Raw genomic sequence first — 16,488 nt, forward strand, 5'->3', positions numbered from 1 at the left:
TCAACATTACTAATATGTCTGACTTTGGTCTTAGATTAAAATTTAGTAACATTCTTAAGGCTTTCCCTGCAAATTCATGTAATTACATTTAAAAAAAAATCTTTTTTTTGAGCTTGAAAATGTAAGTTAATTACAACAGTCAGAACATGGACTCGTGTTCATAACGTCAGATTACACCACCCATGAGTTCACGTGTGGTATTTATACAGTTGGGTGCACATCTTTACCCCAGAGCTTTAAAAAAAAAGTGCACAAAAATGGTAGCAGAGTAAGGAAATACATTTAACTTAGCTTCAGACTTTCAAAACATGGACAATTTTAAATCACCAGTTAAATATTTTTGCCACAAATAAAACTTTCTTCTGTTAAGATAACCGAAAATGAAGGGCGTCGCAGATAAGGAACTTGGATGAAAGTACAAAAGCAGAAAAAAAGACTGCTAGATTTAATAGAAGTGTATAGCATTCTTAATGATCGTCAATAATTACTAGGGATGTGCAAAGGTTTCTTTTTTTTTTTTTTTTGGTTTGTTTTTGTTATATTGAGGGTTTCCCTTCCATAAATTTTAAAATAAAAATAAAAGCCAGCCCTGGGATCTCCCTCCCCTGCTGTAAAAAAAAATTATGATTCTAAAATATAAAGCAGTCCCACCGGGCCTTTTCCCCTGCTTATCCACAATCATAAGTGTCTGTATAGTGCAGGAGTGATTCCCTGACCGTTCCAAGGTCATAAAAAATGAGTGTTTCTCAGGCACTGGTACATTTAGCAGGAGCTGTCAATGCAAAGATGCATATATTTAAAACATTGCATTTATTACCCTAAAATCTGTTTGTTTGAATGGTAATAACTAATCCACTTTTGAAGGGCAAGTATATACACTTCATGCTTCCCTTCAAATATTTTTTTTTAGTGTCCCAATCAGTGTTATAATTAGAGAACTGAAAAAAGTTGGAATTAGTCAAAAAGTGAGATGTTAAAATAACAGATCCCTAAACTTAAGAACATAAGAAATTGCCATGCTGGGTCAGACCAAGGGTCCATCAAGCCCAGCATCCTGTTTCCAACAGTGGCCAAACCAGGCCACAAGAACCTAGCAATTACCCAAACACTAAGAAGATCCCATGCTACTGATGCCAGTAATAGCAGAGGCCATTCCGTAAGTCAACTTGATTAATAGCAGTTAATGGACTTCTCCTCCAAGAACTTATCCAAACCTTTTTTGAACCCAGCTACACTAACCACATCCTCTGGCAACAAATTCCAGAGCTTAATTGTGCATTGAGTGAAAAAGAATTTTCTCCGATTAGTCTTAAATGTGCTACTTGCTAACTTCATGGAATGCCCCCTAGTCCTTCTATTATCTGAAAGTGTAAATAACAGATTCACATCTACTCATTCAAGACCTCTCATGATCTTAAAGACCTCTATCATATCCCCTCTCAGCCGTCTCTTCTCCAAGCTGAACAGTCCTAACCTCTTCAGCCTTTCCTCATAGGGGAGCTGTTCCATCCCCTTTATCATTTTGGTTGCCCTTCTCTGTACCTTCTCTATTGCAGCTTTATCTTTTTTGAGATGCGGCAACCTGAATTGTACACAGTATTCAAAGTGCAGTCTCACCATGGAACATTACCGAGGCATTATGATAGTTTCTGTTTTATTAACCATTCCCTTCCTAATAATTCCTAATATTCAGGCCGATACAGTAAAGCGCGGCTGCAGTTACCCCGTTTCTAACCCGCTGTGTACTCACAATTTGGCCGCGTAAGTCTAACCCGCGATTCACTATCTGTTTTTACCGATCCTTACCGCTTCTATTACTCAACGCGAATCCCTTTCCGCCCGCGGCATGTATATGTATGTAAACTATCCGATTAGCTATTCCCTCCCATACAGTAACGTGCGCCCCAACTATCTTCTTTTTAACCTGCTATCTTGCCGCGTCTTTTACCTGCTAATTTACCGCCTACCCTGACCCTGGCGTTAGTGTGGTTTCACACTAATGCCAGGGTCAGGGTAGGCTGTAAATTACGAAATTTCACACACAAATTCACAGTCCCAAACCAAACCAACCCAATCCAAGCGTCAGGCAAGCCCCAGCAGAGAGACGAAATTTCACAGTCCCAGACCAAACCAACCCAATCCAAGCCCCAGCAGAGAGAGACGAAATTTCACAGTCCTGGGCAAACTTTCCCCCAGCCCCCGCTCACCTGCCCTGGCTGCAGCCACGCAAGCCCCCAGCAGCAGCAGTAGAAGGGCGGCGAGAGAGAGCGGCTTCAGCGGATCGGGCACTCCCCATGCGAGGCGGCTTCCAGCAGCCCCGCCGGCGAAGGTGAATACGCACACGCCGTGACCTTCGACGCCCAGCTGGGCGCTCAGGTCATGGCGTGCGTTCATGCGCCTGCTGCCTTGAGTGCCCATATTGGACGTACAGGCGTGCATGTATTCACCTTCGCCGGCGGGGCTGCTGGAAGCCGCCTCGCATGGGGAGCGCCCGATCCACCCCGGGCTGCTGAAGCCACTCTCGCTCGACGCCCTTCTACTGCTGCTGCTGGGGGCTTGCGTGGCCGCGGCCAGTGCAGGTGAGCGGGGGCTGGGGGAAAGTTTGCCCGGGACTGTGAAATTTCGTTTCTCTCTGCTGGGGCTTGGATTGGGTTGGTTTGGTTTGGGACACTGAAATTTTGTCTCTTGCCCGACCGAAGGAGGGTGCTTTGTTGCGCTTCCTGCCTCCGATCGCCGGCTGCTGGGGCTTGCTGGTGCCGGGCACTCAAGGCAGCAGGGTCTGTAGGAGAACATCCACTTCCTGGTACCTGTCATTTCAAACGTCATTTGAAATGACAGGTTCCAGCGCACCCAGGATACTGTATTGCGGATACGGATAGCGCTTCATGGACGCTTCATGGATGAGGTTTGGACGCGGCTTGCATTTGCATGCCATTTAAATACTGTATCGAGCGGTATGTGATGCGGACTGTGCACGCGGCAAACGAGCGGGCGCCCGGCACTGCCGCACGTTTTCTTACGCGCCCTTACTGTATCGGCCTGATTGTTTGCTTTTTTGACTGCTGCAGCACACTGAGCAGACGATTTCAAAGTATTATCCACTATGATGCCTAGATCTTTTTTCCTGGGTGGTAGCACCTAATATGGAACCTAACATCATGTAACTACAGCAAGGGTTATTTTTCCCTATATGCAACACCTTGCACTTGTCCACATTAAATTTCATCTGCCATTTGGATGCCCAATCTTCCAGTCTCACAAGGTCCTCCTGTAATGTATCACAATCCGCTTGTGATTTAATTACTCTGAATAATTTTGTATCATCCGCAAACTTGATAACCACACTCGTCTTATTCCTTTCCTGATCATTTATAAATATATTGAAAAGCACCGGTCCAAGTACAGATCCTTGAGGCACTCCACTGTTTACCCTTTTCCATTGAGAAAATTGACCATTTAATCCTATTCTGTTTCCTGTCTTTTAACCAGTTTGTAATCCATGGAAGCACATCGCCTCCTATCCCATGACTTTAGTTTTCTTAGAAGCCTCTTATGAGGGACTTTGTCAGATGCCTTCTGAAAATCCAAATACACTACATCTACTGGTTCACCTTTATCCACATGTTTATTAACCCTTTCAAGAAAATGAAGCAGATTTGTGAGGCAAGACTTCCCTTGGGTAAATCCATGCTGACCCTGTTCCATTAAACCATTTCTTTCTATGTGCTCTATTATTTTGATCTTTAGAATAGTTTCCACTATTTTTCCTGGACTGAAGTCAGGCTCACTGGTCTCTATTTTCCTGGATCGCCCTTGGAGCCCTTTTTAAATATTGGGGTTACATTGGCCACCCTCCAGTCTTCAAGTACAATGGATGATTTTAATGATAGGTTACAAATTTTAACTAATAGATCAGAAATTTCATTTTTGAGTTCCTTCAGTACCCTAGGATGCATACCATCCGGTCCAGGTGATTTGCTACTCTTTAGTTTATCAATCTGGCCTACTACATCTTCCAGTTTCACAGTGATTTGGTTCAGTTCATCTGACTCATCACCCCTGAAAACCATCTCCGTAACTGGTATCTCCCCAACTTCCTCATTAGTAAACATGGAAGCAAAGAATTAATTTAGTCTTTCTGCAATAGCCTTATCTTCCCTAAGAGCCCCTTTAACCACTTGGTCATCTAACAGTCCAACCGACTCCCTCACAGGTTTCTTGCTTTGGATATATTTTTAAAAGTTTTTATTATGAGTTTTTGCCTCTATGGCCAACTTCATTTCAAATTCTCTCTTCGCCTGTCTTATCAATGTTTTACACTTAACTTGACAATGCTTATTCTTTTTCCTATTTTCTTCAGATGGATTCTTCTTCCAATTTTTGAAGGATAGGGAATGGATAGGTTATGGAGTTTGAAAGGCCCACCTCCATCCCTGGAAATGCAGCCTTTTGAACCAAAACACCCAATTGCCTAATGAAGGAAGGGGTTCAAACCCCTTTGTATGTAAGCTGTGAGTTTGTCGCAGACTCAAAATTCTACTCCTCCTGCTGCACTTGATTGTGGACCATGAGCCAGGCTATGTAAACTGCTGATCCTAGTTCTCTAATTTATGGGCTCCAGAGATCAGGCTGCTGCATGTGAGTGTCGGATCAGGATCTGACATTGGGCATGAGACATGTGCCCCTCTCTGTTGCCCTTAGTCTGTGGATACAGAGCTATTCCTGGCCTGTCCTGGTGGTGCAACAGGTGAACACATTGAGGAGGATGGATGAGGATAGGGAAAGTTTTCATATGCAGAAAATAAGCATGTGTCCATGTTTTTGCCTTGTGACGCACTTTTTGTAACGTGTGTACTGTGTGACAAACTCAGATGTAGTGTGTATGATTCATTATTCGTTGCATTTAACACGTATCCAAATATCATAATCTCAGTCTATGAGCTGCTATTCTAATTTGCTTTGTAATTTGATGTAGCCTCAATGATCTTCTGATCCCTGAAGTAGTAATTCATTATGATATAGTGAAGATGTGACTTGTAGGAAAACCCGTGCACTATACCTTTGTGTGTGTTAGGCAAAAAAAAGAGGTGACAGAACATAAATCTAGAAAGATGGCAAAAAAAGACCATACAGTGTCTTGCGTGGAGGAGTAACCTCCAGCTTACAGCAGTGGGCTACAAACCAGGGAAGCCAGGGTTCAAATCCCATAGGGAAATACTTCCCGTACCTGAATATAATCCACTTTGAAGTGTCTGAAAGACGGAATATAAATAAAATAAAAAAATAGCCAGTTCACACAACTGCTCAGTTCTACAATCCCCTACCATGCCCTCAGTTTGTCCTTGTGTCCACTACCTCCAGTAGAAGGCTGTTACATGCAATCACCACCATTTGTAAAGAAATACTTCCTTAGATTACTCCTGAGTCCTGAGATTCCAGTTTTGCTCAGAGGACAAGATAGATGGCAGTTCTCTCACATGGGTGACATCATCCGATGAATCCTGTCACATAACTTATGTCAGAGTTTCTAGAACTTTAAGACTCACTGAGCATGTCCACATATGCATTATGCCACATGGCTTGTGGGGTCCCTTCAGTCTTTATTTTTCTATGGAGCCCGGTAGTCATGGTCTTTTTGAGTCTCGCTCTTTTCTTGGATTTTTGTCTGTCTTTTAGAAGAGATCATTTGCCTTTTTGACTCAGTGTTAATTCGTCGTCTTAAACAATCTAGGCAGCATTTAGTAAAAAAAAAAAAAAAAGTTATTTGCCCAATGGGAACATCTGCACAATATATTGTACTTGCTGCTGTATGTCATGTTTGCAGCAGAGATCTGCAACTTAGGGTGTTTGTTCCTCCTTTCTCATTACAAATTACTCTAACTGCTCTCCATCTGCAGAATCAAAGCCCCTCTTGATCCACAATTTAACTATATATACTGATTCAGACTGTTTTTTCATCTATACATCTTCACCTTAGGATGTGGAACGAGGGGCTTTGTATCTGCAGATGGAGAGCAGTTAGAGTAATTTGTAATAGGAAAGGAGGAACAAACACCCCCAAGTTGCTGAAAAAGTAATAAGATGTGAGTAAGTTGCATTAGAAATAGATTGTGGTACAGATCACTGCTGCAAACATGACGTGCAGATGTTCCTGCTGGGCAAATTTGGATGCACAGTGATCGCTAAAGCCTCTGGCTCATGGGCATTCTAAGAGGTAATCTGTGGACTTGGGAGCAGCAGGGGCTGACCTGGGTTTTATCAGCTTGGAAGATAACCAAGAAACAAAGGTCAATAAACAAGCTGAAGTTTGCTAGCCAGCCACTTATACTATGATGATCCTTTGCAGTTTCTGTACCGACCTGAGTGGAAGAGTGTCATGGTTCTTCCCATAGTGTTCCTAGGTAGGTTTTTCAGATGTTTCTCTTAAGTTTCCTCTCACAGTCTGTTCCCTCCCGATTCTTCCATCGGAGGACCTCTCCTTCACAGGTTTTGTTAGGTTGATGGCAAAGGCCATCCTATTTAATTTGGAGATGGAGAACACCAGATACAAAATACTGAATAATCTTCCAATATGTGGAGCCTCCTAAGAAGATCGTGGCAGTCCCAGCGCACGAAATCCTTCAGGAGTCACTTGAGGATGTGGGAGAATCCCCTCTTTGGCTCTTGTTAACAGAAAAGCAAATGTGGTTTGCCTCATCCAGAAGGCTTGTGGATTCAAAAAGCGTCAACTATCGCACCAATCTGTGGTGGTAGGCCCTGCTCTCAAGAAGGCCAAGTGCTCTAGCACCCACTCCTCTGTGCCCCCAGAGAAGGATTCCAGGGCTATGGACATTCTTGGGAGGAAAGTTTTCCAGGGAGCTCATAATGACCTATCAGCGCCTCATGGGGCCAATACATGTGGGACATTCTGAAGCAAGTGCAGAAGGAAGCTGTGCAGCTTCCTTGGAAGCAGCAGGACACCCTCCAGTCACTGGTGACTAAGGATGTGGAGTGTGGAAAACATGGAGTCTGGTCAACCTATGCTGTTTTTGAAGTGGTATAGAGAACCTCTGCCGTTGGTAACAGGGCCCACAGACTCGCTTGGCTGTGAGTCTCTGATCTCCGTCAGGAAGTGCAGGAGTGACTCGCTGACATGGAATACACAGTGAAGGATATAGTAATACAGATTCGGAACCATTGTGCAACACTTCAGCAGCAGTCCGCTGCCACTTCAGACCCAGCCACCACTTCTTCCAGGAGAAGCCTGAGATCTGGGCAGAGGATGTTCTTCGCCCGAAGAGACACTATCTTCCGCACTCTTGGTCTTGTATACAGCATCGCCATCCCAGCAGCTGAGGATGCCTAAGCCCCACACAGCATCCCAGCCAACTCCAGGGATGAGGTTTTAACTGGACCAAAGAGAGCATGGCCAAGATCCAGTACCTATGCCAAAACACCTTCCAGTTGGAGGCAAGCTGTAATTCTACACAAACCAGTGTCCCAGTATAACCTTGGTCCAGTGGGTTCTCGGCATAGTTCACAGAGCAGATAAAACCTATTGGGTGTCCCATCAAATTGCCCCCGAGCCTGTCTTGGGGGGGCATGCAGCACATCAGGAGGTATATTCGGAGCTCTTCTCCCTCTTAATGGCCAGAGCAGTTGAGCCCCTTCCATCAGGGCAGAAAAGGCTGGGATTTTACTGCTGGTACTTCCTGATTCCAAAGCAAAACCAGGGACTCCGTCCCATCCTAGACTTAAAGGTCTTGAACAAATTTCTGGGGGGGGGAGTTCAAGATTTTTCTGGGCACCTTGATCCCTTTTTTGCAAACAGAGAACTGGCTGTGCTCTCTCGATCTTAAGGACACCTGCACCCACATTGAGATATTCTCAGGCAATGGAAGTATCTCAGGTTTGTGATGGGAAATCTGAACTTCAGTATCTCTTTCTGCCATTCGGGCTCAAGTCAGCCCCATGTGTCTTCACAAAATGCTTGGCTGTAGTGGCAGCGCACCTTCACAGACTGGGGATGCCTGTGTTTCCCTATTCAGACAATTGGCTGGTCAAGAGCACGTCTCGAGCAGGATCCGAAGATTCATTGCGTGTTAGCATCTAGGTATTGGAGTCACTAGGGTTCGTCGTCAACTACCCTCAATCCCATCTAAGCCTATCACCCTAATTGGAATTCATAGGAACTCTGCTAGATACCAGGGCCTTCCTCCCACAGCAGCGGGCTGTCACTCTGGCCATAGTGGCAGAGATCCAGGAGTCAGCAGAAATCAACTTGGCATATGTTGAGATTGTTGGGCCACATGGCTGCAATCTTTCGTGTCACTCCCATGGCACGACTGTTCATGCGAAGAGCCCAATGGACTCTGAGATCTCAGTGGCTTCAAACCACTCAGGACCTTCAGGATTGCCTCAGTTGCTCCGTTACTCGGGTATTTTCTATTCTGGTGGCAAGACAATTCCAATTTAGTTCAGGGTAACCCCTTCCAAATTCTTCCTGTGCAAATTGCCCTATCCATGAATGCATCCAACCTGGCTTGGGGAGCTAATATGGATGGGCTTCGCACTTAAGGCTGTTAGTCTGACCAGGAACATCAGTACCAGATAAACTTACTGGAACTCTGGGCAATCCAGTATACACTAAAGGTTTTCAGAGATCGGCTGTCCAACAAAATTGCACTGGTCAAGATGGACAGCCAAGTAGCGATGTTTTACATCAACAAGCAAAGAGGTATGGGATCCTACCTTCTATGTCATGAGGCAGTCCAGTTGTATACCTGAGCTATCTAAAAGAATGGTGCTCAGGGCCACACACCTGGCCAATCTTGGGCCTCGACAAAGGAAACTCTTTCCTATTGATCTTATTAGACCTATCCGCAGCGTTTGACACGGTCAACCACGCCATCCTCCTAAACCAGCTGTCGTCCATAGGAATCAGTGGCACTGTCCTATCCTGGTTCAAAACCTTCCTCAACAACAGAGGCTACAAAGTTAGACTCCAAAACAAGGAATCTTCAAGATTTGACGCCGTCATAGGAGTCCCGCAAGGTTCTTCATTATCTCCGACTCTTTTCAATATTTACCTTCTTCCTCTCTGCCAACTTCTCACCGACCTCAATCTAAAGTATTTCCTATACGCAGATGATATTCAAATCATCATCCCCATCAAAGACACATACTCTAAAACTCTTGACTTCTGGGAATCATGCCACCTGAAAATCAAACAACTACTCAACAGCCTTCACCTCATCTTAAACTCCTCCAAGACAGAAATCCTACTCATCTCTCCTGAGAACAATAGCTCTAACTCTTCTCTTCCTACCAACCTACCTACCTCACAAGTTAGAGACTTAGGAGTGATAATAGACAACCGGCTAAACTTCAAAGCACATATCAACAAAACAACCAAAGACTGTTTCTATAAACTCCATGTCCTGAAAAGGATAAGACCTCTCTTCCATGCTCAAGACTTCAGAACGATCATCCAAGCAGTCATCTTCTCAAAATTAGACTATTGCAATTCCCTATTGCTAGGTCTGCCCTCATCCTATTCCAAACCATTACAGATGGTTCAAAATTCAGCAGCCCGACTACTAACAGGCGCAAAAAAGAGAGACCACATAACTCCCATCCTGAAAGAGCTACATTGGCTACCCTTATACTTCCGTATCATGTATAAAGCCATGTGTGTCATCTTCAAAACTATACATCAACGCATCTCCCTCGATCTTCAAATTCCCTCCAAGCATACAATTCGACAAGACCTACCAGAGAAGTTTACAGAGGCGCCCTCCAAGTTCCTCCCACGAAAACGACCAGACACATTACCCTCAGAGATCGGGCCACCTCCACAGCTGGCCCTTCTCTATGGAATTCCATTCCTACAGATCTCAGACTAGAACCATGCCTCCTAACTTTTAGGAAAGGACTTAAGACTTGGTTATTCAAGCAAGCTTTCCCAGACACAATCTAATGACACAATCCAAGGACTCAATCCAAGGACTCCCCAAAACATTCAACCATTAACAATACCATTTGTACATAGTATTTAATTAATTTAATTTGTATTTTGTCTAACCAGTTATTCTTTCCTATCTCTTCCTTCTTCTCCAAGTTCTGTGACCCTTGTTAATTGTAACTGTTTCCTTCGATCACCACAGTTTTAGTTTGATGTATTTAATGCACCCCGTTTCATGTAAACCAGCAAGATATGTCCTCATGATTGCCGGTATATAAAAACCTTAAATAAATAAAATAAATAAATCTGGAAACTAAACAGTGTGAATTGGTCCGTCAGACCCCCACAAATGTCCCTGGACCAGGTAGTAGCAAATTGGGTCTTCTGCCTTTGGGGGTCCCTGGAAGTGGACCTGTTCACAGCTTCCTGGAGTAGGAAGGTCCCTCTCTTCTGTTTCATATACAGAGCATATGAAAAATTAGCCTCAGATACTTTCGCCTTCCATTGAGTCAGACACTTCTGTATCCTCCAGTTGCACTGGTCACGAAGACCTTATTGAAGCTCAGAGAGGATAAAGGGACTATGATTTTCATAGCCCCATTCTGCCAAGACAGATATGATTTTCACTCCTCCAAGAATTGTCTGTTAGGAAACTGAACAGATTGGGTATTTCCTCAACTGTTATCACTCAGGATCAAGGCAGGTTGCAACATCCCAGTCTCCAAGCCCTAGCGCTCACAGCTTGGATTTTGAGAGGCTAATCCTACAACCCCTTGGTCTTTTAGGATGTGTCTCATGTCCTCTTGGCTTCCAGAAAGCCTTCCACCATAAAGTCCTACAAACTGAACTGGAGGAGGTTTGCTGCATAATATGAGCAAAGAGCCTTAGATCCTATCTACTTGAAACAAAAGCTGCCCGACTACCTTCTACATCTCTCCAATGCTGATCTTAAGACCAGCTCAGTCAGGATTCATCTTAGTATAGTTGGCTCATATCATCATGTAGCAGGTAAGCTCATCTCTGTACAGCCTTTAATTGTATGCTTCATGCAGAGTGTGCTTCACCGAAGTCTCTCTTAAGACCTCCTGCTGGGTCATGGGACCTCAACATGGTATTGGCTCAACTGATGTAAGCTCCCCTTTGAGCCACTATACTCCTTTTGGGCTGAAGTACCTAACCTGGTAGGTCATATTTTTTTGTGGCAGTCACTTCAGCGTGCAGGGTCAGTGAGCTTCAGGCCTTAGTGACTTATCCACCTTACACTCAGCTTTTTCATGGTAGGGTGTGTATGCAAGACCACTAAGTTCCTGCCTAAGGTGGTTAGACTTCCATTTTAACCAGTCAATTGTCCTTCCAACATGCCTCACGCTCATCAAGGTGAACAAGCCCTGCATAGTCTGGACTACAAAAGAGCCTTAGCCTTCTGTCTGGAGTGAACAGAAGCCCATAGAAAGTTCACCCAACTTCTTGTTTCCTTGGATCAGGGTAAGCTGGGGATCACTATTGCCAAACAGACACTCACTAGCAGAGCACGTCTCCTTCTGTGGTGCCCAGGTGGGATTGATCTTATTCTGTCTGAGCCATGGTGGCATCGGTGATTCTCTTGCAATCAGTCTCCATGGAGGAGATGTGCAAGGCTGCAGCATGTCGCACTGCTGTTTGGACAGGGATGGCTGCTGTGATAGGAGGTTTGGAAAGTCTGTCCTCTGGAACTTGTCTAAGGTGTAGAACCCAGCTCTGTTCCCACTTAGAGCCCATTCTTTTTGTTCAGGCTGCTCTCCTACTCCACCACCTCTTTTTTTCAGGGTTTGTACAAAATTAAAAAGGCCTGTTGCTGACAAAAATACTGTTGTTATGCCCGTTGGCACTGGTTTTATTGTCCTTTTTTTTTCTTTTTTTTGTTTGGGGGGGGGGGGTGCCTGTAGCTAGGGATTCACCCATGTGTGAGGACTGCCGTCTTGCTTGTTCTCTGAGAAAGCAGACTTGCTTTCCTGTAACAGGTGTTCTCTGAGGACAGCAGGATAACTGTCCTCACAAGTCCCACCTGCCTCCGTGGAGTTGTCTCCACTTCATAGATTTTTTTTAAATTTTTTCTATGCTATATAATTAGACTGAAGGGGACCCCGCGTGGCATAATGCATGTGTGGGCATACTCTGAGGCTTAGGCAAAGTTCTAGAAACTTTGACGTAGGTTTTCTGTGCCGGGCTCCATTGGATAATGTCACCCATATGTGAGAACTGCTATCCTGTCCTTGGAAAACACCTGTTACAGGTAGCCACTCTGCTTTGTCCATGACTGAAGCACCAGTGGGATTTTGCAGTAATACAGCTGCACTTTTTAACTCATGGTAGGATTTTCCATCCTTGATGCAAACTACTGTTCACTTTCTTATTTTGCAGGCTGCTTCAGCAAGAATGGGAGGAGAAAAATGAGCAGATTTTAAAACTGCAAGCCAAGATGTTCATATACAGCATCCCAACGTGCATGGCCATCTGGAAAATGTAATGCACCCAAAGCACATACCTGCTTCTATATGTATTACTTTGCTTTTTTTGCATCATGAAAATGAATCTGAAATTTGGCCTTGCAATCTAACTGTACTGGAAGGTATTTTATAGTTTCGGCACTTTTGATGGTTCAGAAATGGGCGCTAGGTGTTTGCTTAGGAAAGTTTGTTTTTGTTTGATTCTTGAAGTTTTCTTTATAAACTGTAATTTTAATGGAAGAATAGGCTCATGCTGTGGTCTAGCTGGCAACTATCTTAATTGCAGGTTTGATTCTTACTCTGTCTCAAGCTTTTATTGCTAATTTTGGTAACTATTCAACTTTTTCCTGGTTGACTTTTCCCCGCTGTGTCGTCAGTCTTGCGTGTAAGGCTGCTTTTTTAAAATTGGGAATAATGTTCTGTTAACTGTTTCTTGCTTTCAGCAGAACGTGCATTCTCTGTGTATTTGTATCCCACAGTCCCTGTTGTACCATGGCTTGAAAGCGTTGGTGATGTCATCTAATTATGTGTTGGGATGAGTAAGTGTGTGTTTTATTCTTGGTTCCTTTTTCTCAGAGCCATTGCTGTGGAGTGCTTGCTAAAGGGACAGCGAGAGGTACGTAGGCATACGTATATTGTAAAAGAGATTAACAGTTCTTTTTACTTTGAAAGATGGCTCAGCAGTTTGTGCAATGCTCTTGTAAGCCCGATGGTGTAGGCCATGGACCATTAAATATTTGCACCAAGCAAGTATCCATTTCTCTGTCATTGGAGAAAGAGTTGACTTATCCACACATACTGGAGAACTATGGGAGCTTATTTTTAATTTAGAAAATGAGTACAATAAAGTTATTAGAATATGCTGCTTTTTTGTGTGCATGCTTGAGAGAGACTAATGCAAACCAGGTCTCTGATGGGATTGAGTTTTGGGAATCTCTTTGTTGGCAAACTTGGACACAGTAACATGTAAAGTAACACTGCTCATTTAATCTTTATGCCTGTTAAATGATTGCAGTCATTTTAAGTGTATTGAAAACCTTCCCAGCAAGCTTTTCCTTTAATGGGTTTCCCATGAATCGATAAGTAAACATCTCTAAATCCCTCTCTTGAATCTAAAATGTTCAATGATGATTCAGAATTGAGCCATTTTTTAAATCACTCTAGCCTAAGGGAGGGTATCCTTAATTCTTCTTGAGCTGGACCAGTATAAATGTGGTATACAAGCTTTCGAAAGCGATGCCACCTCTGTGGTCTGTGAGAGCTCATGTACAGCATCCTCGTTGGATCACTTCTCTGTCTTATGGTAGATCTGAGTCCCAAGCTGAGGACGATCTCTCCTTGATCTTTTGGGAAACTTGTATAATCTCTTACAGTGTTAGGGAAGAGGGAGCAGGGGCTAACATCCAGGCACACAACACTATTAAGGACAGAAATCAGGATTAAAGCTTCTGTTAACTGGAATTTTTGCCAGTTGAGATACATTCTCTCCAGAATCAATGTTGCCCGTACTCTGCTTTCTGTAGATCCTCAAAGAGTGAATTCCATCATTCTATGGCAACTGATTTCTGGATAATGACGTGCCTTGCTTAAAGGTTTAGAAATGTTGCTGTATCTCACCAATGTATAATGTTCAGTGCTGTTCTACTCCTTAACCACCTCTTTTTTCTGTTCTGTCACATTCACCTGCCATTTTGGCTTTTATTTTACAGGTCCGTCATTTGTATCAGAGAGCCCTCCAGAAGTTACCTCTGTGTGCAGCACTATGGAAAGATGTAATGTGTTCATTTTTTTTAATTCAATGTTTTAATTAATTTGATGTCTGCATGTGCCATATCCACAGATGTGGTGATGGTCAGGCCATGACTAAATCTTATTTGTCTGCTTCCCCATCTCTTGCAGCAACTCTTGTTTGAAGCATCAGGAGGAGGTAAAACTGATAACCTGAGAGAACTAGTTTCCAAGTGCCAGGAGGTTGGCGTCAGCCTAGATGAGCCCTTAAATTTAACCATTTGCAGAGCAGAAAGCAAGAATCACTGAACACTGGGTGCAGGCAGTCCTAAGTCCTATTAATAATTGGCAAAATCATTTGAATGATTCTTCAAGATTAGGCTGATTTTTTTTTTTCCCCTCTGTGCTATCGTCTCCCTAAGGGAGGCCAGCACGGCGGATCCTATCGCGTCTCTCCGGTCCGCTCTCTGCCAACCTGGAAACAATTATACATTGGATAAATGAATTCCCTGTTTGGCCTGCTTCTGGGCCCAGCAAGATTCTCGTAACATCATGTACGTAAGTATGGTTCATGAAAGTGACTTGACATTTTATTCTTTTGTGCGTGCGTGTGTGTTTTTATTTTTGTTTATTTTTGTTTTTTTTAACACCCTCTCCCCCTTTTTGTTTTAATTCTGTTGTGCTGTTCCTGATTCACTTGGCACTCTCTCTGATGCCTGAGAGATCTGTATTTGGGGGTTAGTGCAACAGGCTATTTTGAGTAGAAACAAGCAGTCGATTTTGGGGGAAGGTTTCCCTTTTTTTTTTTTATTTCTGCATTAAATCTCTTTTTCCCCCCCGAGATTTTTCATTACAGGGTTTAAAATAGAAATCAGCAGGTCTTCAAGAAAGTGCAACTGCCATAGCCTCTGAGTCTGTTAGTTGCTCTTGAAGGCTCTTTAAGGGTTAATTACCCTTTCTGCATTCTGGACTCACTGCAGAGACTGTTAAACTTGAAGACTAAAGATAACTTTCACAACTGCCAGTGCATCAGAACTTAAGAGTGCTCAAACATGTGCAATTTTTTTTTTTTGTAAAAAAGTTTAATTTATAATAAAGTTTAACAGTTTAAAGAACGGTAAAAATTGAAACTGTTTTGTATTGAAATACTACTTTGTAGTATTATAGTTTATGCAAAAAAATTTTCAATATAAGTTTCTAAAAAAAATAATAAATTGTAGTTGTAGTTCTTTGTGTGTTTGAGGTGCGGTCAGATGTGTGTGGAAGAATTATTTGAGCCATTTGAAAATATTTTCTCCCATCTGGAACTTGGGAAGACAAGAAAGATCATTTGGACCTAACCACATCGGGCATTTCCTGCTAGTGTCCTTCACCCGATCTTAAGGGAGCACAAGTTTATTTCAAGGAACAAACTTTAAGATAAATCAAGTTATGAAAATTCTGAAATCACTGACTTCACATGTTTGGGGTTTTTTTTTTGTCTGCCGTGTTCTAGTTTTATGAAGTCAAAGTTTTCCAGCTAAGATGAGTGACTTTGCAGTGATAGGTTGGCTTAAAGCAGCAGTACAAGAAATGGAGCAAAGTGATTTTGGATTGTGACCCATCATTCGGGTAGTTTACTGTTGGGTTGCGTTGGGGGTGTGTGACTTTTCCTTTGGAACTAATGTTGTCCGCCTTCCCTCTCCCCACTTCCTGAGGCAAAACTTTCGTACAGTTTAATAGCATTATCTTGTCTGAATGCAGCGTGTTACTTGTTTGACAAGTAGCTAAACTTTGTATTTGACTTCAGTTGTGCAGGGAAACCAGCTTCTTCGTTTTCAAAATTTTAATGTACAGAGAATTGAAGAGATCAGAAAACTTACTGTAAATCTTGAGATGAAATCAAGAGTACTGCCCAACCGTTGAGTCCTTAAAAAAAAGGATAATGCTTCTATCAGGGTACAGAAATAAAGAGATGAGGTGTATAGATCGATGGCTTACACCTTGGTGTAAGATAATGCTTCTCTCAGGCTGAGAGGAGGCAGGTTCTCAATGTGCCCTGGGTTCAAAAGGAACCTATAGGAAAGTGCAGGTAAGATAGAAGCTCCCACTGGGGTGAGCGGAACATGACCACATGTAATTCCTATGACCTATAGGGTCTGAAATTACAAGTGTCTTTCTAAGAGACCTGAGTGACCGATACTAAGGCAGGTCAGGAGGTGGCAGTATAGCCACAGGTTATGTGGCAGAACAAGCATCAACTAAATATACTGTCCACTGGTAAATAGATGAAGGGCAAGGTTTAGGGAGACTTTTCCTTTAACACAGTAACACAGTTTTTTGTTGCATCTT

General features: G+C 43.2%; 1 protein-coding gene across 1 annotated transcript in view; it reads left to right on the forward strand.

The window, feature by feature from the left end:
- Positions 1-15,358, forward strand: part of ZFC3H1 (zinc finger C3H1-type containing) — a 220,457-nt gene extending 205,099 nt beyond the window's left edge. Inside the window, 4 exon segments of the mRNA XM_029597179.1 lie at positions 12,344-12,445; positions 13,006-13,045; positions 14,139-14,201; positions 14,329-15,358. Of these exon segments, the coding sequence (XP_029453039.1) occupies positions 12,344-12,445; positions 13,006-13,045; positions 14,139-14,201; positions 14,329-14,466 (343 nt within the window). The 3' untranslated portion in view covers positions 14,467-15,358.
- The last annotated feature ends 1,130 nt before the right edge of the window (positions 15,359-16,488 follow it).

Source organism: Rhinatrema bivittatum, chromosome 4, assembly GCF_901001135.1.
Source record: "Rhinatrema bivittatum chromosome 4, aRhiBiv1.1, whole genome shotgun sequence".
NCBI lineage: Eukaryota > Metazoa > Chordata > Amphibia > Gymnophiona > Rhinatrematidae > Rhinatrema > Rhinatrema bivittatum.